Source organism: Anarhichas minor, unplaced genomic scaffold (assembly GCF_050575085.1).
Source record: "Anarhichas minor isolate MPS153535 unplaced genomic scaffold, ASM5057508v1 ptg000051l, whole genome shotgun sequence".
Taxonomy (NCBI): Eukaryota; Metazoa; Chordata; class Actinopteri; order Perciformes; family Anarhichadidae; genus Anarhichas; species Anarhichas minor.
The window spans coordinates 3,716,380-3,742,823 of NW_027466497.1; the positions used below are offsets into that span (position 1 = coordinate 3,716,380).

Consider the following 26,444-nt stretch of genomic DNA (forward strand, 5'->3'; position numbering starts at 1 on the left):
ATGATTCTCTGATTGTATCAGTGGAGATATGACAATAACAGATCTATAATTCAAAGCCAATGTCAACTAATGCATTTATCTTTACACTGCATGCACTATAGCATGCTGCACACACTCTGCTACCATGCAAGATGATGGTGTTGAGGCATGCGGGCCACGGCTGGCAGTGGTGCGACAGGTTCCCTTCAGGTGTGAGCAGGTTTGTGCGGCGGAGCTGGCTCAGATGATGGCCTTGAGCTCCTCGTCAGTCAGCTGGTTCACCGCCATGATTTCCTCCAGCTGCTCGGCATACCTCGCCTGGTCCTGCATGAAGTGCGGGATGCGGACGTTTTCCATCTGAGCCAGTGCTTTCAGGCGGTCCACGTCTTCAAATGACACCTAAACCCGCAGGAGAAAGAAGAATTAGCAACCAGCTGCACTGCGATCACGTGCCACCCTTTCATTTCACGTGTTTCTGTGAGATCAGGTTGTTGAAGACACATCACTTCTTACATCAGCTTCCACATCTACAGCTGGAATTAGCACCTAGTTTAATCAGCAGTGCCTTCAGCTCCCTTTGAAGCAGAAGAACACGGTCTGTTCCCTCCTTAGAGAGGTTATCACATCAGCCTTTCTAGTCACTTTACTCTGTATCTGAACTGTAACCATCTTCTGTGCAGTTAAACTTCTATTTCAAGCAACTGAATGTCAGAAATGATATTGTTCTGCCGTTACTTTCTGCTATAGTGGTGTCGTAGGAGCATTGATAGAGAGGAGATACTACTAGAAACATGATGTCACCAACAGGACAATCGAGGAAGGAAAGCAGCTTTTGATGGCAACATAACTGTGTGTGAGATATAGAATTCATGCACCTTCCTACAGGACACTGTCAGCACAACAATGAGGCCTAATCTGATACTCTGATACAGAACAAGCATCATCACTGAGGAAATTCAAGAGGAAGCTGTGCAAATATCAGGAAAGAGAAGTGCCCGGCAGTGGAGGGTATCAAGGGAAGACGTTCACGACTAGTATTTACCACTTTGTAGGTTGTTGTGTACAACACTGTAGTGGAAAATAAGCTTTGGGGTAATGACCGAGAGAATGAAGTTGCACTTACAAGCAGCGCTTATGTGGTTGAGGTAGTAACTGCATTTGATTTTGCTGCCTATTGGACACCTCCCTGGGGAAACCTCAGGAGGAGGACGTGCCTAGGAGAAGGATACCTGGACTACCTTACCTTGCTGCCACCAAGACCAGGTGGACACGGTGGTTACATTTAAATGTCCAGATTCAGAAAACATCACGGTACATATGAAAGATGTCAGAGGGTGGACATTTGGATTCAGCTAGCGACTGATTGACGAGGAGAAACTAGTGGCAGGGAGGAGCAGCCACTGGCTTAATTCAGGTTGTGAACGACAGCACTGAAGCATCTAATACAAAGACTTGCACCTGTGGATAATCCAGGAAGCATTCATTCAATAAAGCTGCTGCTTAGTGAATCAGTAAATTGTCAAATACAACCAGATGGAGATAGTTGAGCTACCTCACCTTTCCTAGAGCCATCAGCAGTGGGAAGTCGATCTTGTCTCTGTATCTCAGGATCTGCAGGATACCATCCAGGTAGACCTGGTCTTTACTGAAGCACCCTGCAATGTGGGAGGTGACAAAATAATTTTAAAAGGTTAATATCAATATTTTCACGTTATTTTAAACATATCACATTTGAATCATCTCAGATTGTCTCTACATCTAATCTAATGTGTAATCGTAGTGACCTGGCTGCGCTGTATCGGTCTGGCCCCTCTTGGCCCGGACGCAGTAGTCCCAGCGGGTGTTGGGGTCCTGGACGAAGCGTCCCAGATTGTGGAAGAGCTGGGAGAAGGACATGTGGCTGGCCTGGTAGACGGTGTAGTAGAGCAGGGCGGCGCGCCACAGCGTGGGGTCTTTCCTGAACAGGACACTGTGGATGCTGGCCAGGCCCTCCTCTGTGGGGTTCAGAGGCTTCAGGTTGTGCTTCTTCCTGCCCACACTGCTGCTCCATGGCTGGTGGCAGTTGTTGATGCCGCGGAAATAATGTGTGCCTGGTAGACAGTCACAAGGACTATTAACATGGTTGTATTTAAGTTCAAATTCAAGCCAACTTTACTAGAAACTGCATCGATTAGATCCATAAAACGGTTTGATAACACAGTGTATTGATACCAAATACAATCTTTAAGTAAATACAATCAGATGTTCCAGGAGCCCCACATGAAGAATACAACAGAAGTCCTGTGTGGGAGCTACTGTACCCACCGATCTCATGCCGCAGCATGCCTTCAAGCCAGTGCTCTCTGGCAGTGGAGCTGTTGATGGTGAGTGTGGGTCTGCTGTTCACCACCGTCATGGAGGCTCTGGACAGGAGGTCGTCTGTCACCTGGGCTACGATCTTTCAACAGATAGAATTAACGTTAACTTTACGTTTTTCTTTTTGCTGTATTTTCATTAAACCTATCCAATCCACTTCAACCACTTACCGACATTATCGATATCGCATTAGTGACATAATGACAAGAAAAACACTAAGATTAGCTATTGTGTTAGCCGTGTCATGTGTGTTCATTTGTAGGAATTCCCCAGTTGGAGCTGAAGAACGTCGCCGGGAAGAAGGATGTCTAGTACTTCTGTGTGATCGCATCGAAAGCGAGGTACTTCCCATTCATTTCAATGAAGAAGGGGACAAGATATTAACTTCTTGTGGCGACATGATGCTACTTGCATCTACTTAACCTACTTAATCTGATTCACATAGTGAGATAGTGTGACTGACTTGTTCAGGAAGCACTGATTGTTTTTATTAGTATTTTGTGTTGCATTCAGATCATGTCAGTGTGATCGCTGTGCAGATCCTCGTGAGTATACAGACGCTTAATAATTTGAGTTACTCCAAAATCACTGATGCTTTACATTCCTGGAATATCTTCTTCTATCATTTGTAGCTGGGCTCAACAAAATGTATTTTGGGTGGGTTTCTCTGTTAGTGCCATTCCCTCCCTTGTATTTTATTTCCACTGTCTAGCATGTCTAAACCCATTAAGACTTTACCACGCATACACAAGGTGTGTGTATGTGTGATGTAATGTTTTCAGTGGAACATTAATAACTTGATGATGTAACATCGTCTTTGTTGACGGGTTACATAAACACAGCTCCGCACGAGCAAACTTGCAAACAGGATGACTTCAGTGAACGCGTCTTTCTGCAAGGTCTTACTTTTCCCTGGAGCTCTTTCCCTTTGATGCCCTGCTGTCTGCTGCTCTGCAATGATGATGTACAAATTCAGCATGACACAGACTGCAGTGCAGCCACAGAAAGATCCCAGGCTCCAAATTACAGCCTCTTAGGGACTTTCTTTACTGTGTGTAATACACTCTACGGTGGGAATTGTCAGAACATGTGTGTACGTTTGTTGTTGTGGTTGAATCAATCTGTGAAACAAATGTAAACTACAATAACAGCAATGCATCTCCATTATCAAAAGAGCCTGAGTGGCCCGTCCTCTTACCTCCCCCACGCAGCCTTCCTTCTCCATGTATTTCTTGATGTTGTGCCAGACGCGACTCTTGGTGAGGAGGTTGCCGCCGGTGGCCTTCTCAAACTTCTCATAGCTGCCATATCGCTGCAGGGCCAGCTCCATGATGCGCACTGCCTACAAGAGACGAGAAGGTCATAACGTGAAAGCTGCATGAGACTAATGACTGTTTTGGCACCTTCTGTCGTTGATGCGTTGGACATGCAGTATTTGGCAACTTGGCAAAAACTGCTACATTACTAAAGAAAAAAACACACAAGAAACCCAAACGGACAATCAAGTTTTAATCAAACCACCAGTTAGTCAGACAACTTATTTAGAGGAAAAAACAAATGCAAAAGTAGATAAGTTGCAATTTATTGGCAAATTCTCTTCATCTTATGGGTTCCCCCCCAAGGTTCTATGCAAACTAATTCATCCCAGCCACTTTCCTCTTTCACTTAGTCAACACACTCACACTGCACCAGGTCTGATCTGCCCTGACGCTAAACAGCCTTGGCAGCAAGTCTCTGTGATCACAGTGTGCAGCTTGACTGCTGGCATGTGTGAGGTTGCTGATCTCAAACCAGCCAGCTCTGCAGCAAGCTCATGCACCAGGGACTTTGTAGTAGATCTGATGAATGACATGTCACTGCCTCGGGGCCAAAAAATTGGTGGGCTTCTGCACTTACTGACTGTAGGTTCTTCAGTTTCTCTATCCCATTTTTTACTTTAATGGAGCACCTCTGATACTTTCAGAGCAACACAGAGACCTATGTTAAACCTGTGTTTATCATGAAACAAATCATTCAATTGTTCCCAACACAAACACACCCTTACCTGTGTGAGGAAGCGGTCTGAGGCATTGCTATGCCGTGCCAGAACAACTGGGGAGGCTGGGTTGCTGTACTCGAACTGTGGATCGTAGTTGAAGTCAGACTTGAAAAACGTGGCCTTCTCTTTCTGAACATTAGACGGCTTGATGGCTGTAAGGATGCAGAGCTTCTTGGCATTTTCCACTTCCCGTGTGATTGCTGCTTTGTGCAACGAGGGCAGTTTAGTGCGGGGGGAATTGGGGGTGCACATTTTTCGCAGCTGTGGGGCAGCACGTGTGGTTAGGCCCATGGTGCTGCCCACTACTGCCATGTTCCTTACTGGCTTAGAGTGATTGGAGTTGCCTGAGAGAACACGATTTGTCTGTGCAGGTTTACAGACACTTTCTGGTGCACGCAACTTTTTAGGAGCCATGACTGGGCGGTTTCTTCTACTACATGTGGCGCCACATTTCACTGATGTTTTTGGCCTCTTGTACGGGGGCCGCTTCTGAATCTTCTTCTCCTCAACCTGCAGCAGGACGTTGTAGCTGCTGGAGCCAGTGCTGAAGAGGTCTTTGAGGACACTGGAAGAAATCTTCTCCAGGTACACTTGGCTTGGACTCACTGAGTTTAAGATGTACTTTTTGGACATTTCTACTTCTGGCCAGTGGAGTCTTTCTGAAAGAAGAAAGATGAGAGACCAGTCAGAGAAGACAGTGAATGTGTTTGCTGCTTACGTTAGGATCACCTTCACGTGCAGACCTTTTACAGATAGCTGGATAGAGTAATCCTCTTATCAAGGAAGGATACAAATAGATATATTCCAATGCCAAGCTAAAAAAAACAAGTTAATAATATACAGTATATGTATATATCAAAACTTGCAATCAGTGCGGTGAACTTAAACTCCAAAGTAGCAACTATCTTTCCCCACTTTTTCTTAACGATCATAATGATGTGATCTGACTCGAATAACCATTCAGTTCCATGCTGCTGTGCCATCACAGAGGAAATTATTCTCATCTTGTCTCCAGAGACCGACAGTAAAGCACGGGAGTCAGAGTGCGAGGCTTTGCGGTTTCCAGTAAGGTGACCTGGAACATCATCACAGTCAGAGCTTGGCACTCTGTTCGGACAGGAGCACTGAGGCGGAATCCGTGCAGCCACAGAGAGCACAAACTAATGACCTCAACAAGCGCAGCAATGATTGGAAGAGCGACCGAGGACACATTGGAGCTTCCTTGGCTTTGCTCAGCCACCAAATCAAACACTATTACCTAACACATCAGCTGGGTGTTCCATCAATCACATTCACCTGACATGATAGGCTACTCTGATATCACACTGTAGGCAAATGAGTAACCAACCCAGAATCCCCATCTAGTGGATACTGGGTGTGTGAATGTTCATTTTCACCAGTTACCTTTTATGAAATTAAATGTATGACAGCGAACACAGTCGTGAAACTGAATGTGGTTGAACTGCACAACAAAATGAATCAATGCTCAAGCGTCTCCATCACATCAATAGTGCATTGATGATGCACGATTATCAATAAAAAGCATATGATTAGCAGTCATCAGCATGAGTCAGCACTGAGTAAGCTCACTATCAATCTACCACAAGTCTTTACAACACAAATGTGTAAAATACAAAATAGGTTATATAATAATAATACATTTTATTTGTATTTCTGGTAAAAACAGAAACAATGGAAGTAATTACAATAAAAACAAAATAGATGACATCATAACAGTAAGGGACAACACGGAAAAAAAAAAAACATACATAACTGACTTTACAGGTTAAAAGCAGATTTAAATAGATATTTAAAAAAAAACAATATAATATATAAGATACAATATAATGTAAAGTAATGAATACATTCATGCTTTCTTAAAATATACTCAATTTCCCCAGTGATAATGAGTTTATTATGTTCACATTAGCCTTCTGGAGCTCATATTTTAGTTTCAAATTCCCATAATGGCCATTATTAAGGTATCATATTCAGTTATTAATGTCGCCGATTTCTTTAAATCATTGAGCTCCTAGCTACGGGCACGGGAAAATAAGAGAAACACAAGATAAATGCAACATTACCTGTTACTTTAATTGACTCCAGCATCCTCTGTTAAGGCGTTAAGGCGTCTGTAAATAAACCTAAAAACCACAGCTGAGCTGACATGAAGAACACCGCCTACAACCGAGCTACAGCCACACTGACAGGAGTAGAGCTGTCTGTGTAGAACGGTCACCTGATCTGTTTCCAAGGTTTCGTTGATGACTACCTTACACGTATTACACGTGGGTACTCATGGGAAATGTAGTCCCTTTGAGGAAAGGTTGAGACACTTGAGAGTATTTGTATTTCGGAATTTATCTATTTGCCAATAGATTCAGATTTAGCACTTCAAACGTAGACATAATGTGAGTAGACGCTATGATTGTAGTTTTCTATGGACTGGCTGCACCTGAAAGAAGCCAATTTTCACAGCAATTCAATGTAATGTTATTAACATGAAAAAAAAGACATTCTAGACAATACTTTTGTCCTGCTGGCATTTGTAAAATGACTTGTAATTATAACATATATATTTATTTATTTATTTGAAGGCACACATATACAGGGGATAACAGGGGATAGCAAATTACTCAGTTCATACTGACACTTCCTGTTATTAATAGTCATGACATTTAACATGTAACACTAACTTGCAATTTGAATTTTTGACTAAACTGATGAATTGAAAAGTTAATGCAGGATTTGATATAAGATAAAATAATCCTTTATTAGTCCCGCAGCAGGGAAATTTACAGGATTACAGCAGCATAGTGGATAGTGCAAACAAGAGACATAATAAAAACAAGATCAAAACAAGTATTATAAATAAGTAAATAAGTAATAAATATTAAAGAATATTAACTAAGTAAAAAAGTAAAAAATCCACAATAACTAAAGTATAACTGTAAATAGTATATATACAGACAGAAGAATTGTTTGTATGCACAGATTTTTTTTATGTTTCGCATGTTTTACAAAACATGGGGACTTTTTAATGGAAACACAACATATTTTCTCTAGCATATCTGCTCATCTTTTTTGGTGTAAGTTGTACAGTTAAACAGTGGAAACTACAAAAAACTTGTCTATAAGTGTATATGTTGTGCATGTTGCAGATCACATTGCAGACGACGAAGGGAACTCGGTCAGCGTACGTTTTAACCGCTTTATCATTTGAATACACAGAAGACTGATTCATAAAACATGTGAAGTGCATCATGGAGTGACGCCTTCTTGTAACGTGACCACGCACCCAGGCTGTGATAGGTTGTCCAAGGCTCCTTGATTCTGATTGGTTCCTCAAGGGCTTCCAACTGTTAGTGCATGCGCAGTAGGTCCAGCGCTGAAATTCAAATTTGAACACTTGTTTCGTTGCAGAGACTGTAGAAGAGAGAAGAAGACAAGCTGAGAGCCGCCCAGCTCTTCCTCACCGTTTGTGTACACGTACAGCACTTTAACAGCGTTGTTTAAATAGTGATCGATAGGGATAAACTGTCCGAAATGGATCCATTTACTGAGGTAAGTTAACTAACGGCAGATATTATGTAGCGTTAGCTGTTAGCTAACGTAAGGTTGACGTTACTTGCTAATGCTAACACAACATTTCCCATGTCCTAATTATGGCAGGAGACTTAACTTGTTTACTTCCATAATAATGTGTCGTATGTTTACATTTCTATGCAGAATTGTATTGTATGATAATATGTACAATGGAAAAAAAAATCACGTGTTGTGTCTTTGTTTTGTCAGTTGTCTGCAACCACAAATAAAAATAACAACTAACAGTTAGCTTTGTAATTCACCACAATCTTCTAACAGCTAGCTGTAACTATTATGTAACTTAAGTTTTCTAACGTTACGGTTACATGTTTGACCATTTCGCAATCATTACGTTGTCTAATTTAGCCAGGCTTCTGCCTGACCAGTTCACTTTTTTACTTCTTCATTTCACTCCAGCAATGACTGTTATTCAAATCAAACAGCTTTGCCTCCATTTAAGGCAATGGTATGTGTCAGCACTGGAAAGTGTCCAACACTCTCTTTGCCTTCATGCACTCATGCTGTTGTTACAAGCTTATACTAGAATTTGTCTTCCTCTTTCTAACTGCATTTCTTGTTACTCCAGTATCTGAGCCAGTAGAGTTTGAAATTTCAAATCCAGGAACTACATGCAGGAGTGTCTCATTCCTGAGGAATGCTATTAAATGTGACTTCAAGTTTTCCACACTGTGAAGGCGGTGCAGCCGCAGGAATGTGTTTGGGCTTGAACAGTTAACAGACAGTAAATCAGATTGTGAGACCAAGGGAAGGGCATGTCACGTTAAGGAAAGAAGAAAAAGGGATCAAGAGGGCAACCAAACAGAAGCCTTTTTTATCTCTGGTGAAGGATTGTTTTACGTGTCTGTGTTGCCTGTTAGTAGCTCACATAGAGACCGTCTATGTGCTCTGCCCTTTTTCCAAACATTTGCATTTACAGATCCAGCAGATATTTGGGACAGAGAATCAGCATATTTTGACCAATACACAGACTAACTGCAAGTCTCACAAGTGTGATTATAAAAGAGGTCTGAGTCTCAAATTCTATGGCACAACATAGTTAAAGATCAGTTTTCATAGCACCGTTAGCCTCATGTCGTTTTTCATGATTCTTTGGAAAATAGTGGAAACAAGCTTTCCAATTGAAAATGTTGTTTTCTTCAGGTTTCTGGTCATAAAAACAATTATATATATATATAGATTCTGATGTCATTCTGTCCTTCCTCAGAAAGTGTAAAGCAGCCATCGTAACTGTTTTTTTTTTATGTCAAACCAGAAACTGTTGGAGCGGACTCGGGCTCGCAGAGAGAATCTGCAGAAGAAAATGGCAGAGAGACCAAATGCAGCCAACAGACAGATGGTCAAACGGCCCAGAGAGCCGCTGGCTGACACCAATAGTGTGATCAGTGAGCCAGTCACTGATAAAGGTACGAACACATGTGTTGGATTGCTGTCTGCCGAGACTTGTCCTGTCAGTTTGACCAGTGAGCTGCAGCTCTCCTCCTTGCTTATGTTTCCCTGTCACTTCCTCCCAGTTCCACAGGTGTCCTCCAGGCCTTCTCCCTCCAAGCGCAGGTGCTCAGAGGAAAATGCCTCGCCTGCAGCCGGTGAGGAAAACCAGGAGCCAGTGACGACACGAGCGGTTGCTCCTGTGCTCGCGGATCCTCCCACAGACAAGAAACCCCCGGTGGGGCCTGCCAGCGTTCGTCATTCCTCCTCCCTGGAGAAGACTGCTACCCGGCCTGCTGTCCAGCCTCAGCCAGGGCAGCAGAAAACTCCAGAGCCAGAGAAAATGACCCCAGCTCCTAATCCTCCGAGGAGCAGAGAAGTAGAGATGGCGCCTGCCAGTTCAGCCTGGCAGGGGAACAAGGAGCACCTGGTGGAAGTCGCAGCTCCACCTGCTGCTGGCATGAGGTCTCGTCTGCAGAGGCTAGCACAGCAGAGAAAGTATTGGGATGGTGATGGTACGGATATTATGTTTGCTGGTTGAGATTATCTTTCTTCATTTATTTTGGTTTTCATCAAACGCATGTAAAATATTTAAAGACACAATCTATAATCAAGGGGTAAACAAAAAGGAAGCATCACACCACAATAACAAAACACACAACTGGATTGTTTTTTGACTGTAGTTTGTCAATTGTAGTCGTAAAGGGGTGTGTGCTGTCCATTCTTTCATACGTCTCTCTGTCATATAGTTTGTCCCTGTCCATATCAAACATTTTGCCCCCTTTTCAGACTCCTCTGATGAAGTTCCAGACTGCACCTCCCTGTCCCCATTGAAGAAACCAGCTGAGGTCCCACCAGCTGCCGTCCCCCCCGTGTCCTCAGGAACTCCCGTTGGGAGGAGAGGCCGACTCGCCAACCTCGCCGCCACCATTGGAACCTGGGAAGACGACCTGAGCCATGCTAACATTCCCATTGAGACTGCAAAACAGAAGCCTGGTACAGCGGTTCATAAGTTAGCAGTCAGAGACGCTGCGGTGGCTGCCGGCACTAAACCAAGTGCTGCAGGCCATGTGGTGGCCAGTTCAACAGGAAGCATCAAGTCTACACCCAGCTCTCAGGTAGATTTACCTGAAATTGTCTTTTTCTTCAGCATAAGCAGTTATATCTGAGTGTCATTTAGTACGAGGTGTCACTGAAGCAACATGCCTCTGTCAATGCAGCAGCTTTCATGTTTGTTTTGTTCTAAATGCCTAGTTAGACCACCAGGACGCCCCCAACTTGTGTTGTTTTTGAATCTGCTTTATGAATAAAACTATTGCATGTCTTCTTAACAGGTTCTGATTTGTCCAGCGAAGCCGAGCCGAGTGATTCTCCCAAGCCCTCAGAAGGCTGACATTCCTGCAGGCAGGCCGGCACTTAAGTCAGCAGGAATCAGTCCTCAGAAGATGTTCAGTCAGGGGGAGACCTTCCCCCCTAGTCCCCAGAAGAGTTCCCTCCAGGGAAAAGCCTTCTCATCCAGTCCCCAGAAGGCTGGTCCCTCCTCCTCAACATCAGTGCCTCAAAGTCCCCTGAAGAATCAGGCCTTCTCTAGGGGTCTCACCTCCAGCCCCCAGAAGCCAGAACTCCGCGGCAAGCCCACCACTGCTGGCCCCTCTGGCCCTCAGGAAATGGCCACTGCTGGGACACCTGGTGAGTCGTGTTGCAATTATTTTTTTGACTTATTTTTTATAAAGTCAGTCTTTTTTTCTTATGTAGAAGTGGCAGTAAAAGTAAGATGTCCTGTGTCAGAGTTACTGAATTACTTGAAAAAACAATTTAGGTTGTATAATATAATGTTAAGTATCATTAGAGATGTTTCGAGACCATTTTTTCCTTCCTGATACCGATTATGATACGTGCGTATCGGCCTATGATAGATATATATATATATATACATGTCCACGCGCAAATTGAAGTATGTCCATGGTGTTGTTTTGGCCAAGTATTCCATTTTCTATTTACACCCAAACTCGTATTTTTCTGATATGCACAAGCCGGCAATATTAATAGCTAGATTTGTTTAGTTTAGTATTTTCTTTTTTCCTCCACGTGTATGAAGAAATTTGATATATTTCTTCTCTTCATTCCCAACAGGTGTGAAGTCTTTCCTGGAGCGCTTTGGAGAGAGGTGCCAGGAGCGCAGCACCAACCAGAGCTCCCCAGCTGGGGGTGCTGCCCAGTGCAAGACTCCCACTGTAACTCCATCATCCGTCACACCAAACACCAGACTGGTGCAGGAGAGGCTCAGAGCCGCCCGAGCTGCAAACACAACCACTGCTGATCTCACCCAAAGACAGAAGCAGGTCAATGAATGTTACAGATACTAAGGTGTATCCTCTTATTGTTGCAGTCATTCTGTTTGATATCACGATATTAACATTTTATTTTTTTTAAACTAATTTCAGGAGCGAGAGTCTGAGCTGGCTCAGATTCGGAATCGCTTTCAGAAGGGGAACAACAATATGTGGAAAAATAACGAAGAAGCAGCAACAGCCAATAAAAACACTGACATCAAGGTTGGCCAATAAGCATCTGACACACAAATCTCACAATATAGTCATGCTTTCATAGAAAATGCAAGATTATATTTAATAAAAAATGTGCTTTTTAGGAACAGCTTGACAAGCCCGTGGAGGCTGAAGTTCCCCGATGTGAGCCTCGGGATGAACCCTCAGCACCTTCTTCTGAGAGTATAGACACACCCACGAAGTGCCCTCCTCCAGGTATTCAACATTTCATATTTATGTTTGGACATTTCTATTTGTTTGTGTCCATATGTTTCAGTGATCAGTTACTAGCATTGGCAGTTGTTCTGTCATCCATTAGGGCTCTCATTAAAGCTGCGAGCTGTGCCTCACGTAAAAAGTTAGGATTCACCGTCATTATGTGTGTTCCCGAGTTTTTATTAATCCAGGATTGAGCAAAGAGCTGTGTATTACCAAACCTCTTAAACTCTGTGTTTAGTCTTAAAGTTGTTCATTACATTTTTAAATGGTTGCTTTCAATGTCACAGGAAATTTAAGATTTTACTAGTTTTGGTCGAGGTGTTCAGTGTAATGTTTTCTAACTAAGATTGTGTGAAATATCAGGTCCTGTGTTGATGCTCTCGCCTCCCACATCAACATCCAGTCCTCTGAGGGTGGTCGACCATACTGTAGAGAAAACAACTGATGAAACCACAGAAGAAGAAGACGAGGAGGTGGTCAGGGAGATAGAGATGAATGTGGACCAGTCCATCAACTCTGCTGTTATCAACGAGCTGTTTGATAGAGCCCTGGACCAGAGTGATGATGAGGATGAGGAGGAAGATGCTTTGAATATCTCCTCCATGTCCCTCCTCACTCCACTGGCAGAGGTGGTGAAGAGTCCAGAGAGACGAATGATGGTAGGCTCCCTTTACCACTTGCATCTACTTCCTGTTAGAGTAAACGTGAGGCAAATTAGACGGACAACCTCTTAACAAAAACATTTTCTTCATGTTGTCTGTGCAGACGTCAACTCCAGCCAGCTCGTTCCTCGTGAAGAGCAACACTCCAGGCAATGTTTCCAAACCCAGCAAGTTCCAGAGAACCAACATAGTAAGGACTGCCTCCTCAGAGGCGTTGGACGAGGACCACAAATTGCCATATAGGTAAGTGCTCCCGTTTAATGTCACTTGGATGGATTGAAGTCGGCTGTCGTCGTTTGCAGGAAATCTCATCCGCTTGTGTTCTGTGTGTGCTAGCATCGATGCATACAGGTCCATCCGGGTGAAAGAGACCGAGAGACCAACCGTGAAACAGGTGATCGTGAGAAAAGAGGACGTTTCTCACAGAGCGGAGGAACCAAGAGGATCCGGTCTCTCCAGTATCAAACAGAAGATGAAGGTTTGGAATAAATACTTTGAACTTTGATTCATGCCACATGTTGTTCCCTGCAGCACGCTTACAGTATGAGTGTTACGTTTTCATGTGGACCTGATTTGAAGTACATATTCATCATACGGAAGGCAAACATTTCTAACGCTCTATTGTGTTTCTTTAGATTCTGACAAATGAGGTGAACCTGCAGCAGACAGTCATTCATCAGGCCAGTCAGGCACTGAATTGCTGCACGGATGAAGAGCATGGCAGAGGATCCCAGGTGGAGGCTGAGGCAGAGAGGCTGCTGCTGGTGGCAAGTGAGTCGATCCAGACATCAAACAAATTGGGATCTTATATTTAACCCTTGTGCCTCACTAAGGACATATTTTGGGGGAACCTTGCATTTAGTATACAGGAGACAATTACATTCTTGTATGTAAAATAAAATGAATCTATCATTTTATGGCAGTTTTTTGGACTTCAGAGCAATTTGTTTTTTTTTAAGTGAGGCACAAGGTTAACTTAAACTGTCACTAACCAATTTAATTATGCATGTGAAAAAATAATTCAACACGTGGACATATCTGAGACCACGCAAGTGTACAAAAATAATGAAAGCTACCACTCAAAGTGTTATATGCAATGCAAAATACATTCATGCTGCCACTTCTTGGCCACAATACAACACCACCACTACAGCCCATCAGCCCCTATCTTTAGGATTCAGTAGTATCAACGCTTGACTTTCTGTCCTTTTGACTTTCTTAGCGGAGAGGAGGGAGGTGTTGAAGGCAGAGCTGGACCGTCTGAAAGGAGACCCAAAGGGCCATAAGAAGGCCTCTGCAGCCCCAGAACCTTCTAGCATGTCTGCCTCCAGGGGCTCCATCACCCTGCAGGAGTTGCGCCTGCCTCTCAAGGCAGACTTTGTTTGCTCCATTGCCAACAAGCCAGGTAGGCTCAAAAAGCTTATAACCACAGTTCAGTAGTTTAAAGCAACACTCCACTGTTGTTCAACTTTCTCTCCAGACATCAGGGCCCTGTTTTAGAAATCAGGTTTAACAAACAGATTTCAGTAATCCTGCTTTCTGCAACAGGGCCCAGTTGTCACTAATGCTCAATATTGTAAATCACCCATTGTGTCTTAAATGTGGGCTTTAAATTGATGCTATTTTTCTATCTTGATTATTTCAGAGTCGGCCAAACATTCGTTCTTCTTGATGATTCGTGCGGGAGCAGAGCACACTGTGGCCACACCTTTAGCCAGCACCCACCAGGGCCTGAGTGGGGACACCCTGGCTTTCCCCACCAAGTTCACCATGTAAGCCCTGCACTCCTGCTCATATGAAACAACATCATTTTATAACGAATGAGTATTATGTGATTGTGATTCAGATGCAGTCTCGCTTACCGAACACGCATGATGAGGAGGCACTGACGAGTCATATTCATCAAAGAAAGATCATTAAATAACAAAAAAGATGAACTGATTTAATCCGATGAATCACTTTATTCAAATTGAGGATTTTGTTCGAGGGTTTTTAATTTTTCCGTAAGGTGATTTCGTCATAAAATGTGACGACAGACATTCAAAGCTTCATTCCAAAACCTCAACAGAAGCTAGCGTAAAAAACACGACATTCGGTACAGCTCCAGATTCCGACACATGAAATGTAACCACTTCCTGTTCAACAGATCTCATACTGGTGTACTCATGTTGATCTTAATTGTCCCTCTTCTTCCTCACTTTCAGATCTGACGTCTCCAGTGACTTTGATATTGCTGTTGAGGTCTATTGCTTGGTGAGTGTCTTACATCAGGGTTTACAGAGAGCAGAATAATGAGGCTCTGACCACATATCCACTATATTTACTGGGCTTCAGTTGCTTTTACTTTTCTCCCCCTCCACATCAAAGATGTATTATTGAGCCGCAATCTAGAGTTACTGACATCTGATCCATTATGATCTTGTGTATTAACTCGTGACGTCTTCAGGTGCAGAAGCGTGACGCCTGCAGTGACAAGAAGAAGAAACCCAGCAAGTCAAAGGTAAATCCTTAATTTGCTTCTTTTTTTTTTACCAAATGGAAAATACGTGATCAGTCAATCATGGAGCTTTTGTTAATACTTAAAGTGTGTGTGTGTGTGTGTCCAGATAATATGGAGAGAGGTTCATGAGGCCCATTATATGTGTATGTCGGTATGAACAGTTTCTGTATTAAATCCCTCACATGTTGGTGGGTGTGCACTGTGTGGGCCGAGTCTGAAGAAAGTCACTGTTTCTCTGCACAGCTTCAGGTGGTCGTTTCGTGTGGGGGAGAGAAATGTTAACGGACATCTCCCTCCAGACAAGTTACTGTCGCTCCCAAATAATACTTTTTAATTATTTGCTTTACTTCTATCTGTCCAGGCGATCACGCCAAAGAGATTCCTCGCCATCACTGTAAGTATTTCAGATGTATTTTCTCTATAATTATATATCAGAATGTAACTTCTCATCTGCCCGACGTTTGTATTTTAATTTGCTGGTTTCATCTCTTGTCTTGCAGAAAAGTGTCCACACACCAGGTAGGTCAAAAAAATATTAAATCTAAAACTATTTGTTCTGTTGAGTGAAATGTATTCGACGCCTTTTACATCTCATGCATCTCCCTTTTTAATGATGTCATCCTTTCTGTGTGTAGTTGTGGCCAGTCCAGGAGGCCCCAATGCTGTTCGCACCAGTAACTTCGTCCTGGTCGGATCACACAAGCTCACCCTGGCCTCTATCGGGACAAACAAATTTCCTTTGGAGAAGGTATAGAAACTATTAATGTCACCTTTTTTTTTTATTTTTTTATTTATTTTTTTTATAAATGTCCTCGTGTCCCTTTTTTCCACCTTCTCCCTTTTAGAGCACTTACGTTTTCTTCTATTCTCTGCATTTCGTATGCGACGGGCCTTAGTCTGAAGGCACAGTGTCCATGCTGTATGTGTGATGCCCACACGAGGCTCACTTGGATCGTAGTCGCATCTTTACGTCAGGCCTCACAGAGACTCTCAGTGACCGTGTTTGTTCTCCCTCTGCACCCGTTCATCTCCCTTAATATCTTTCTTTTAGATCATATATGAAGGAAGTGAAAGAGAACTACTCAGTGACATGTTTCATACCAAGGTTACTACTTGCCCTGTTTTTTGTTCTGTTTGTGTGGGAAGGACGGTGAACACACGATAACAAGGAATACGTTTAACTGCATTGTGACGCTAACATTTGTTTTTATTGCCTTTGGTCACTGTCTATGATTTTTAACCATCTTTGAGACATCGTAACCTTTATTTATTTCGTTTAACCCCGTCTTGTGACGTTAAGCATTACATGAATGGTGACCATGGAGCTTTTAATGAAGCGTCTGTACTCTTGCCTCAAGGTGCCATTCTTGTGCCCTCTGGAGGGCCACGTCTACCTCAAGATGCAGTGTGAAGTTGGCTCCAAAGTGGAGGAGAAGGGCTTCCTGGTGAGCGCAGGCCGATCAAATCATCGCCACAGATTAACTAACGCCGAGGCTGGTATTGATCTGCTATGTCACAATACAAATATGTTGTCATTTGAATTGCCCTCTCCTCTAGACGATGTTTGAAGATGTGAGTGGATTTGGAGCGTGGCACAGGAGGTGGTGTGTCCTGTCGGGATACTGCATCTCCTACTGGACCTACCCAGACGATGAGAAGCGCAAGGTAACTGAGCTCTTCGACAGCGAAACGCTCTTTATTGAGCTCCTTTATTTTACCTCGGTGGTTCCTGTTTTTTGTGTGTATAGATATTAGTTAACATTGAAATAAATATGTATTTCAACCCTGGCATATTTGCCATAAATGTGGCATATATCAGAGCAAGCTGTGTGAGCCTCCCACAGCTTTACAAATAAACATGTTTTATTGAGTGAAAAGCTCTTATGGCTGTCTGCAACTTGCACACTGGTGTGTTTTCATGAGGCTGTGGATTGCTGTCCATTGAGCGTGTGTTTACGCTAGATAAGTGGCAAATGAAAAGATACACACCGTGCCATTAGACCCAAACACTGGCATCAGGGAACTCTTAAGACATCACATGTTAGTCAACTTTTACAATTGTTACTTTTTCTCAGATACCATTTCATAATATTGTATCATTTTAGGTCAAATGAAATGCCCAAGTGTTCGTGTTTATCGCTAGTTAACATATCACCAGAGCGGAGGGTTTGGTCCAGCCTTGATATTCTCTTCCAGTTGATTTAAGAAAGTAAAACAGTCTCCACGAGGTCAATGTTCAAGATAGGTCTATCTTCTTAAAAGTGTGTCGCCTGTAGCCGTCTCCTTGTGACATGAGGTCAAATCTGAATTAATATATATGATATAAATGTTGCGTTTGTCTTAAACACCTCGTTTGTTTTCTTTCTTTCTTTCTTCCTTCTGTCAGAATCCCATCGGCCGCATCAGCCTGGCTAACTGCACCAGCAATAAGGTGGAACCAGCCAACCGGGAGTTCTGTGCCAGACCCCACACATTTGAGCTCATCACAGTCAGACCACGAAGAGAGGATGACAAAGAAACACTCGTCAGCCAGTGCCAGAACACCATGTGTGTCACCAAGTAAGTTGCTACCATTGTCATCAGGGCTGCACCACATTGGAAAGTAGGCTTCATTTTAAAGTGGAATGCATCGGTCAGTTTCAAAGTTAAGAAGCGAGATAAACGATGTTTAGCTGACATCCGTTACAACATCCTCGTCAAAGAACTATTCCACTTTATTAAATCGCGGCTATCAAACTAAACAAAGACCGTCTGACGTATAATAAAAAGTGTCTATAAATAACAGTGACGTTCTTCTGTGCAGAAACTGGCTGAGTGCAGACACTAAGGACGAGAGGAATCTGTGGATGAAGAAGCTGAACCAGATCGTGGTGGATCTGCGTATGTGGCAACCGGACGCCTGTTACAGGCCACTGTAATCACCGCACTCTGTCACAGCCAGCCCTGCTATCGCTTGGGCCTTTCATTATCAGTGACGCATGCAATCACAAAGTGCAATACAGTATGCCAATTGTTAAATATTATCAGTGATCAGACACATAAGTTAAAGATCAGAGGCGTAGGTAAATAAAGCCATCGAGACATTTCAGTATTTTGTGTAGGAGTCGGGGTTTGGCACTATATTTATACTACATTTCCACACTGGTTTGATATTCTAGTGTTTCTGGGTGTTGGTGAGTTGCCACATTTTTATATTAATGCCAATATTTAGTGTCCTCGACACACAATGCATGGCTTTAAATTATTTGGTTTCAAGGCTGAAATCAATGTATATAAATGATGTTATAATTACAGATGAATACTGAGGCGCCACAGTTTTATCTCATTTTATCCTGCATGGCAGCACAGAACAATACTGAGACTTTTGGTGAGTTTTTACTTTATATATTGGCTTTCATAACTTGCGGCAGGATTCACACGTTTTTCCATTGTCATGCAGTTGTACCCCAGCTTTCAATCTAGTTGTGATGTTAAGTGTTTGTGTCTTTGTTTCGGTGTGGAAGTTAGAGTTTTGGATAACCACGGGTAAGGTCTGTTACATAGACTACGCTAGAACCTCACCAACATTGATTTTATGTAAATGCGTCACTAACATTTGTTACAGCTGTAAATCACACGTGTTACTGGAGCTTTGAATACTTCTTGGCATATATGCTGAAACCTATATATTTGTTTTACGGTATTGCCCGCTGTTTTTAAAACGGCTCATCTACGCAGAAGATCATCAGATTGGCATTTTTGGTGTATGTAGCAATGGTCGACATTGTTAATGGCTGCAAACACAGCGCTTTGAAAACAATACGGCGGGCTCATGTACCCTGTACATTCTGTCAAAGTACAGATATATTTATTTTAAAAGGAGACGGACTCATTTATTTTTAGTTGCGCGTTAAGAGATTTTATCAGAAGTATGTGGCGTTGCAGCAGATGGTGCGATCACAAAACATTTTAAACTTCACAACGTCTGCGTTGCTTATGTAACAGACCTCACAGTGTGTTGGTAAATGTAATTTCAGTAGAAGTAAAAGTGCTTTTTCATCATGTTGCTGTAGAATACAACGTACACCAGATGTATTCTTTCTGCTTACCCTCTGCATACCTTTTCATCATGACGAATATGAGGGAGCAGGAGATGTATAAGGGCTCTCAGCGGGTACTTTAGCACACTTCAGTTCTTCACTTTGTGCTTCTATGAGACTTCAATAAATGCCTGCTTTGACCAAAACGGACCAGGTTACTAATGCTGAAGTTCCTTTTGTCATTTTATTGAAATGTAACATTAAATTGAGTCTAAAATATGTTTTAAGATCTGAGGTATTTTAATGTGTCTTTCGTGTACTAGAAAATGAAAAAAAAAAAAATGCTACTTTTTAGTTTTTAAGTCATAGTATAGTGTCATTATACAGTATGTCATAAAGATGTATGTCATAAAAATAGTCAGTGTGTATATATATATTTGTGAAAATATCATAGTAAAGTATGTAAAAAAAAAAAAAAAAAAAAAAAGTCAACATATAGTATAGTATGTCACTAACAATTCATGGTAGTATTTCATAAAAAGTAATCAAAGTATAATAAAGTGGTGTGTCATGAAATAAGACATAAAAGGTCATAGTATAGGAAGTCATAAAATGTCAAGAAAAAGTCAGCATAGTATGTAATAAAATATATTATAGAATATCATAAAAATATATATATATATATATAGATATAGATATAGATATATATAGATAGATAGATATATAGATATAGATATATAGTCTTAGTATAGTTTTTCAAAAAAAAGTCAGTATATGTCATAAAAATAAAAAGTAGTAGTATAGTATTACATAAGTCATAGTATGTCATGAAAATTCATAAACAGCATTATTAAGTATCTCACAAAAACAAGTCAATTAAATGTCGTATAAACATCTGAGTTTGCCTGAAAAGCTTGAAAAAAAAGTAGGGAGACCTTATGCGTTATGAATACAAATATTTATTTACAACATGATAAACACAAATTTGGAAGTCAGCAATCAGTCATAAGCATGTGTAAAAATGTCTGCAGTAATAAAAAACAAAGCAGCAATGGAGCGAGAAGAGCTCTGACTGAAGGTGGTAAGCTTTTACATCCAGAAGCACACCGGGCCGGGTGTGTCTCATGAAGCGGAGAACGACTCGGATTCTTTAAGACAAAGAGGACACGGGTCAACCTTGTAGAGTGAAAGGGTCATCAGAGAGAGTACTACATCATCAGAGAGAGTACTACAACAGAAAGCCATACAAATATCAATAAGTCATATACGATGACTTTGTAATTATATTTTTACGTCGTCAAAAAACTTCATATATATCATAAAAGTATGATATTTAGTATGACATGAACAAGTTAAAAGTTTATACTTTGTGGTAATGTAATGTTAATTCTGTACACATGACATCTATTGCATTTCTGGCCATCCTGGGAGACGGATCCCTCTGAAATTGCTCTCCCGAAGGGTTCTTCTCAACTTTCTGTTCTGTGAAAGTTTCTTTTCTACTTTTCGAATGCGAAGGTTCCAGGACGGAGGATGTTGTATGCTGTACATGCGGTGAAGCCATCTGAAGCAAATTTGTGATTTAGGATATTAGACAATACAAATAAAATTGAACTGAACCGAGTGGTATGTCATGTGTAATGGTACATTTTTACTCAGTATATTGTATTCATGCATAAGTAATTTTGCTTTGAACTTTGTTAAACTTCACCTTGTCTCTGTTGTGCAGAAGAAGAATCCACCCTTGCCTGCGCCTTAGATAACTATGAGAATGTTCCAGCACCAAGGCCGTCCTAACGCTTGTTTTGGTTGCTGGCCGTTTGTTTTTCATTGTTCCTATCTGTCTGACACCAAAATGTCTGTATCATTGGCCATCGGCCCCCAACTCTGCTCCTTCTGTATAAAGAAAGCGTGTAGATCTCATAGTAGGTCCCGAACTCACCTACCATGTGCTTCCTCTGTGGTGGCAGGTTTGTGAAGCTCCTTACACACTGAAGAAGATCTCCCCCATGACCACAAATAAAGAATATATATGCACACACTTCCTTGTCCCTTTTTTTATAACTTTGTTTGGTGTTGAATTCAATAAAATGCTGTAAATGTAACTGTGTTGTGAGATCCTTTATCTAAGTGATAGTGAGTTAACACGAAGCTCCACTGCAGGCGTCACAATAATTGCTGCTAAAACAAAACACTTTAATACCAACACAAATATCTGGAGAACTCAAAGGTTAAGAGGAAGTACAGAAATCACATTTGATAGACATTTCATTATTCTTTAGGTGCAACACAAACAATGACAGAAATCTACTGATGTTTCTAAGTCCTACATGATATATAGTAGTAGATATATTCTTTGATAGAGCTCAGTTGCATCTTGACCAGTTTCGGCATAAGTTAACGTGTGATGACATTACTGACGCTATGAGCATTTTTTTTTTTTCAAATAAACAAAATATATTTACACATTTAATGCTGGGAGAGTTTTCTAAATTTCGACGCAGCCGATATGAAAGTCAGGCCTGAAAATCCTACTTCTCTCACTTTGTGATTGCAAATCTTTATCATTAATGTAATTTATTGCTTGCCACCATTTATAGTCTGGACATACAGTATACTGACTCTCCAAGTAACTGACCCTGTGTAACATCAGTGCCTCTTAAGCGATGCACAACAGATACTTTTTTATGTGGCTTGTTGAAAATCTGTCAAATATGTTTACAGCTGTTGATTCTAATGTTTGAAATAAAGCATATTCAATTAAATTCTCTTCTGATGAGGTCTGGAAAAGAGTTTGGTGCTGAAAGGAGTTCAGCGTGGACTGCTGTGGTGCTGCAGCTTCCTGGAATGATTGGTTGGTTGACTCTCAGGTGCTCCAGGAGACACAGTGATTGGATGCAGCTTGCAATAAATGCTACCTCTCTGCTGCACACACCACATGCAGAGCAGGTCCAAGGCTGTTTGGCTACTGTTGCTTTGACCAGGCTGCTTGCTTCAGAACACAGAAATGGCTTGTGGAGTTCATTTGGGGTAAGTTTTTTTTCAGCTATTTTTATTATTTGTTGAGTTGCTGTACCATTTCTGACTGGATGTCGTGTTTTCTGTGCAGGATCTTGCTGATTTGTTTAATTCAAGCAGAGCATGTGCTTTGTTTGTGGGCCCAACAAGGTGAGCAACACACAAATGTCGCTGTCATATATTGGTGTGATTTACAAGCTGTGGATTTATACTCTTTGTTTCTCTTGCAGCTCGGGGACAAAACAGCAACACAAATGTTGGCAGCGATCTCCAGAATCAACTCAGACAGGCCTCTGGTTCTCGTGGCTCAGCCCAGAGCAGCAGCTTCAACACAGACACTGAAGTTAGCAGTAGTTATAGCCAGAGATTTCCCAGTAGTGGCAACACACAAGGTGTTTCACAGCCAGCTAGAAGTGGCTATCCTTCAGTCAGGTTGGTGCAGAGCAGCTCTGAGTCAAAACCTAACTGGCCAAAGACTAGGTTGAGTCAGGAAAAAGTGCAGAAGATTCCAAAAAAGCAGTTCTTTGGCCTTTCTACCAATATTGCTAGTGGTAGTTCACTCAGTAAGTACGATCAATCTCCGCTTAGCAAGAAGAGAACTTGGCCAGTTCAGCAGGGTACACCAAGTACTAGCAACTATCAGAGTCTTCGGGAAATCTACACCTTCAAACCTGCCTCCCATCAGTCAGCAGCACAGAAAGCTTCCAGCCTGTCTAGCACAGGTGCTGCTGGGCCACACAGAATCCCTGCCCGGACGAAAACATCAGCCAGTGCCCCTGCTACAAGAGTGTATTCACGTCGTAGCTCTGTAGCATCTAAACCTTCCTATTTCTCGTCTAGAACTAGAAATAACCCCAGCCAGACTAAGACTGGGAACAAATACCCAAGCAAACCGGTTCCTGTGAATGCTCCTAACCTCCCTGCCTCTGGGACCAGCAGTGTAGGGACCTCTGGTCAGCGCTTCGCCCCGACCAGAACCCACATCATCCCTCAGAACTTTGGTGGCTACGCTATCAGACGGCTGAAAGAACCTGCTGACCAGAAGGAAGTGAGTGTCGGGAAGCCGCAGCCGGCCTATGTGGCCCCCAAGCGGCCCTCTGCCCCCCAGCGGCCCTCTGCCCCCCAGCGGCCCTCTGCCCCCCAGCGGCCCTCTGCCCCCCAGCGGCCCTCTGCCCCCCAGCGGCCCTCTGCCCCCCAGCGGCCCTCTGCCCCCCAGCGGCCCTCTGCCCCCCAGCGGCCCTCTGCCCCCCAGCGGCCCTCTGCTCCCCAGCGGCCCTCTGCTCCTTACAAGCCGCAGGTCTAGAGTGTTCATCCAGAGGCCAAATGGATCAGGATCAGTCGCTTTATGGAACAGTAGCAGGTGAGTACATCATCATATCTTGCTGTTCTATACACATAAACTTGATTCCTAATGCTTTCCTCCTCCAAATAGGTGCAGCAGATGTCCTGGGATGAATGATTAGTGTTTTTAAAAATAAAAGTTATTTAATTTTAATCTTGTTTTTGTGTCTTGACTTCACCTCTTTGCTGTGTAGCACTAGTTAATGCCCAGCATGTGTGCATATTTCTGTAGGCTTGGTGCCATCTAGTGTGCAAAAGACATGTTGCAAAATGGTTCCTCTAAACCAGTCTTGACAGGCCGTGTGAGTGATCAGTAAATGCTAGCTCTCAACAATGTACAGCTAGATTGTGATGATCCTCGCTGCAGTCAGAAATGACCTAATGTCTATTTATAACCACTTGACCTAGATGGAAAACATCAAGGAACGATGTGAAGGAGAGTTCATAAGGATTTGGGGAAAGACAACCGTGGTTAGAGAATCTGACTACACTTTCACTAAACTATGTAATAGCTGTTGTGCTGTGTCTAGAAGGCTCTTTCAGTGACTGAGAAACCAGAGGTCCTTCCTCTTCCTGCTGCTGTCACACTTGACAATCAACACTACTTACTAGAAATGGACAATTGACTCATGCAATATCAAAATGGTTCATCAATATGTCCCTTTTACAATAATGTAGATTAAATATTTGGTTGTTTTTAAGAGTCAAATCTTCATTGGCCTAACTTGTTACTACAACTTGGTTGAATCTCTCTGCCTTTCATTCAAGAGTCTTCTTTGCCTTAAAAATTAAGCATTTTCTCTTTAGCATGTCGATGGTGTTTTTTGTCTTGTGTGGCTAATTTGAGTAACTCAAAGCTGTGACTTGAAGCCAACATTTCATTGCTTAAAGGTGCACTCAACTGATTTTACACAAGGCCAGTTGACTAGTCATGAGCACTGCTACTCAACCTGGTATTTTTCCTTTAACGTGTAAGTATACAGTACTATATATTCAGACTGTAAATAGTGGCAGGAGATGAGCCTGGCCTGACAAAAATGATTTAAACACTAGATATGTTATGAAATATCACTACAAACAGGATGTAATGACTTTTGCTCATCACAATTTTATGACAAGATTTGTACTTGGAGTCCTTTCTTGACAAACACCTCCACAGTCGAGCTTGTCCTTTTGTCGGCTGGGGGAGGAAGGGTATTTGTGGGGGTGGTGGTTCAGGGTGCCAACTCTAATTGGATGTACAGAACTTGACCATTCAAATCTCTTATTCATGGAGGACACATTTTCTGTTCTGTGGAAAGTTTGCAGCAGCTTTTGGAGGTGGTCATGACAGAAATGAGTAAATTTAAAATGTGACTTGACTCAAACAAATTATTACATTTAAACAAAACCAAACTTCTGCTGTTTGGAAATTGTTAAATAAACACAAGTACAAATTATGATAAACAGGTATCATTCAGAGACCGTTTTTAAGCTGAAATTTATTAAAACCAACTTATGCAGTATTCATAAAGGCATTAATTAATGTCTTAAGAATTTGTTCTTGTAAGAATCTATGGACACTTAGATTTGAGTGCTGACATGTTTGTGCAAAGTAATTGTGTTTTCTTTAATTCTACAGTTAACATAGTTTAAATAATATAGTATTCAAATTATAGTCTTTGATATATTCTTAATAATTTGAATTATTTTACAAAGCATTCTGGTCTTTTAAAATGAATAAACACTACATTAACACTTCAACACTGAACGAGTTACAGCATTTCATGGATGTTTTGGTTCCACTAAGACGCGACTGTAATCACAACTTGTTTGGCGTTCACTTCAGTCCACTTCAGAACTCTTGAAGTTTTTATTTACTTTTGGAGTATAGAAGTAAAAGTCATGGCAATAATTTAATGTAATGTATTAAATAGTGCATTGGTTTGTTCGTATATGAACTATTTATATTTGTATTATAGACCTCTTTTAATAAAGCAGGAAAATTGCAGCTGTGTGTTGGTTTTGTATGTTTCCCTAAATGTCCACACAGTAGGAGAGAGCAATACCTACAGGGAGTTCTGATTCAAGAGGTCTGCAGTTTTACATAATATTGCAATGGCTGTAGACATTTTTGTATTTACATTATTGTGCGGTTTCCAACAATTTATGAGCAATTATACACAGAAATACTCTTTTCAAAATGATTAAACTTTTATAAACTTTGGTCCGGTGCTCCACCTTCTTTAGACATTTGTTCGGGCATTTGACTTAACTCAATTTGTTTTTGCAAATGAGATTCTCTTTATTAAAAAACAAGTTTGAATAACTCACAAATCTGTTCATTAGCAACAACATTTAATCACATATATCATAAATGTTTGTTCTTAATTGCAGGGCAGGACTCACAGCAGTCCACTGAACACACTTGTCATCTCCACCAAACCAGTGCATCAACAAATGGAAGAAAAACAGCCCCAAGAGGATGGGGAGCATCTGGAGCTCACCTACCATGTGCTTCCTCTGTGGTGGCAGGTTTGTGAAGCTCCTTACACACTGAAGAAGCTCTCCCCCATGACCACAAATATATATGCACACTTCCTTGTCCCTTTTTTTATAACTTTGTTTGGTGTTGAATTCAATAAAATGCTGTAAATGTAATTGTTGTGAGATCCTTTATCCAAGTGATGTTGGTTTAACATGAAGCGCCACTGCAGGCGTCACAATAATTGCTGCTAAAATTAACACTTTAATACC

General features: G+C 41.8%; 2 protein-coding genes across 2 annotated transcripts; one reads left to right on the top strand and one right to left on the bottom strand.

Moving 5' to 3' along the window:
- Positions 1–219: 219 nt before the first annotated feature.
- On the bottom strand, positions 220–6,481 carry matcap2 (microtubule associated tyrosine carboxypeptidase 2). The gene is made up of 7 exons (XM_076075334.1): positions 6,457–6,481; positions 4,379–5,031; positions 3,533–3,676; positions 2,284–2,416; positions 1,764–2,069; positions 1,537–1,634; positions 220–378 (listed from the first exon to the last, which is right to left on the bottom strand). Exons 1-7 carry the CDS (start codon positions 6,479–6,481, stop codon positions 220–222), a joined length of 1,518 nt encoding a protein of 505 aa, XP_075931449.1.
- Positions 6,482–7,918: 1,437 nt separating this feature from the next.
- anln (anillin, actin binding protein) lies at positions 7,919–19,630 on the top strand. Its single transcript, XM_076112935.1, has 24 exons — positions 7,919–7,936; positions 9,231–9,381; positions 9,490–9,918; positions 10,193–10,521; positions 10,738–11,092; positions 11,537–11,745; positions 11,848–11,958; positions 12,054–12,165; positions 12,532–12,827; positions 12,934–13,073; positions 13,167–13,308; positions 13,466–13,601; positions 14,053–14,235; positions 14,476–14,602; positions 15,035–15,083; positions 15,277–15,330; positions 15,437–15,481; positions 15,692–15,724; positions 15,831–15,849; positions 15,966–16,078; positions 16,689–16,775; positions 16,888–16,995; positions 17,717–17,889; positions 18,134–19,630. The coding sequence occupies exons 1-24, from the start codon at positions 7,919–7,921 to the stop codon at positions 18,246–18,248; spliced, it is 3,534 nt and encodes a 1,177-aa protein (XP_075969050.1). The 3' UTR covers positions 18,249–19,630.
- The last annotated feature ends 6,814 nt before the right edge of the window (positions 19,631–26,444 follow it).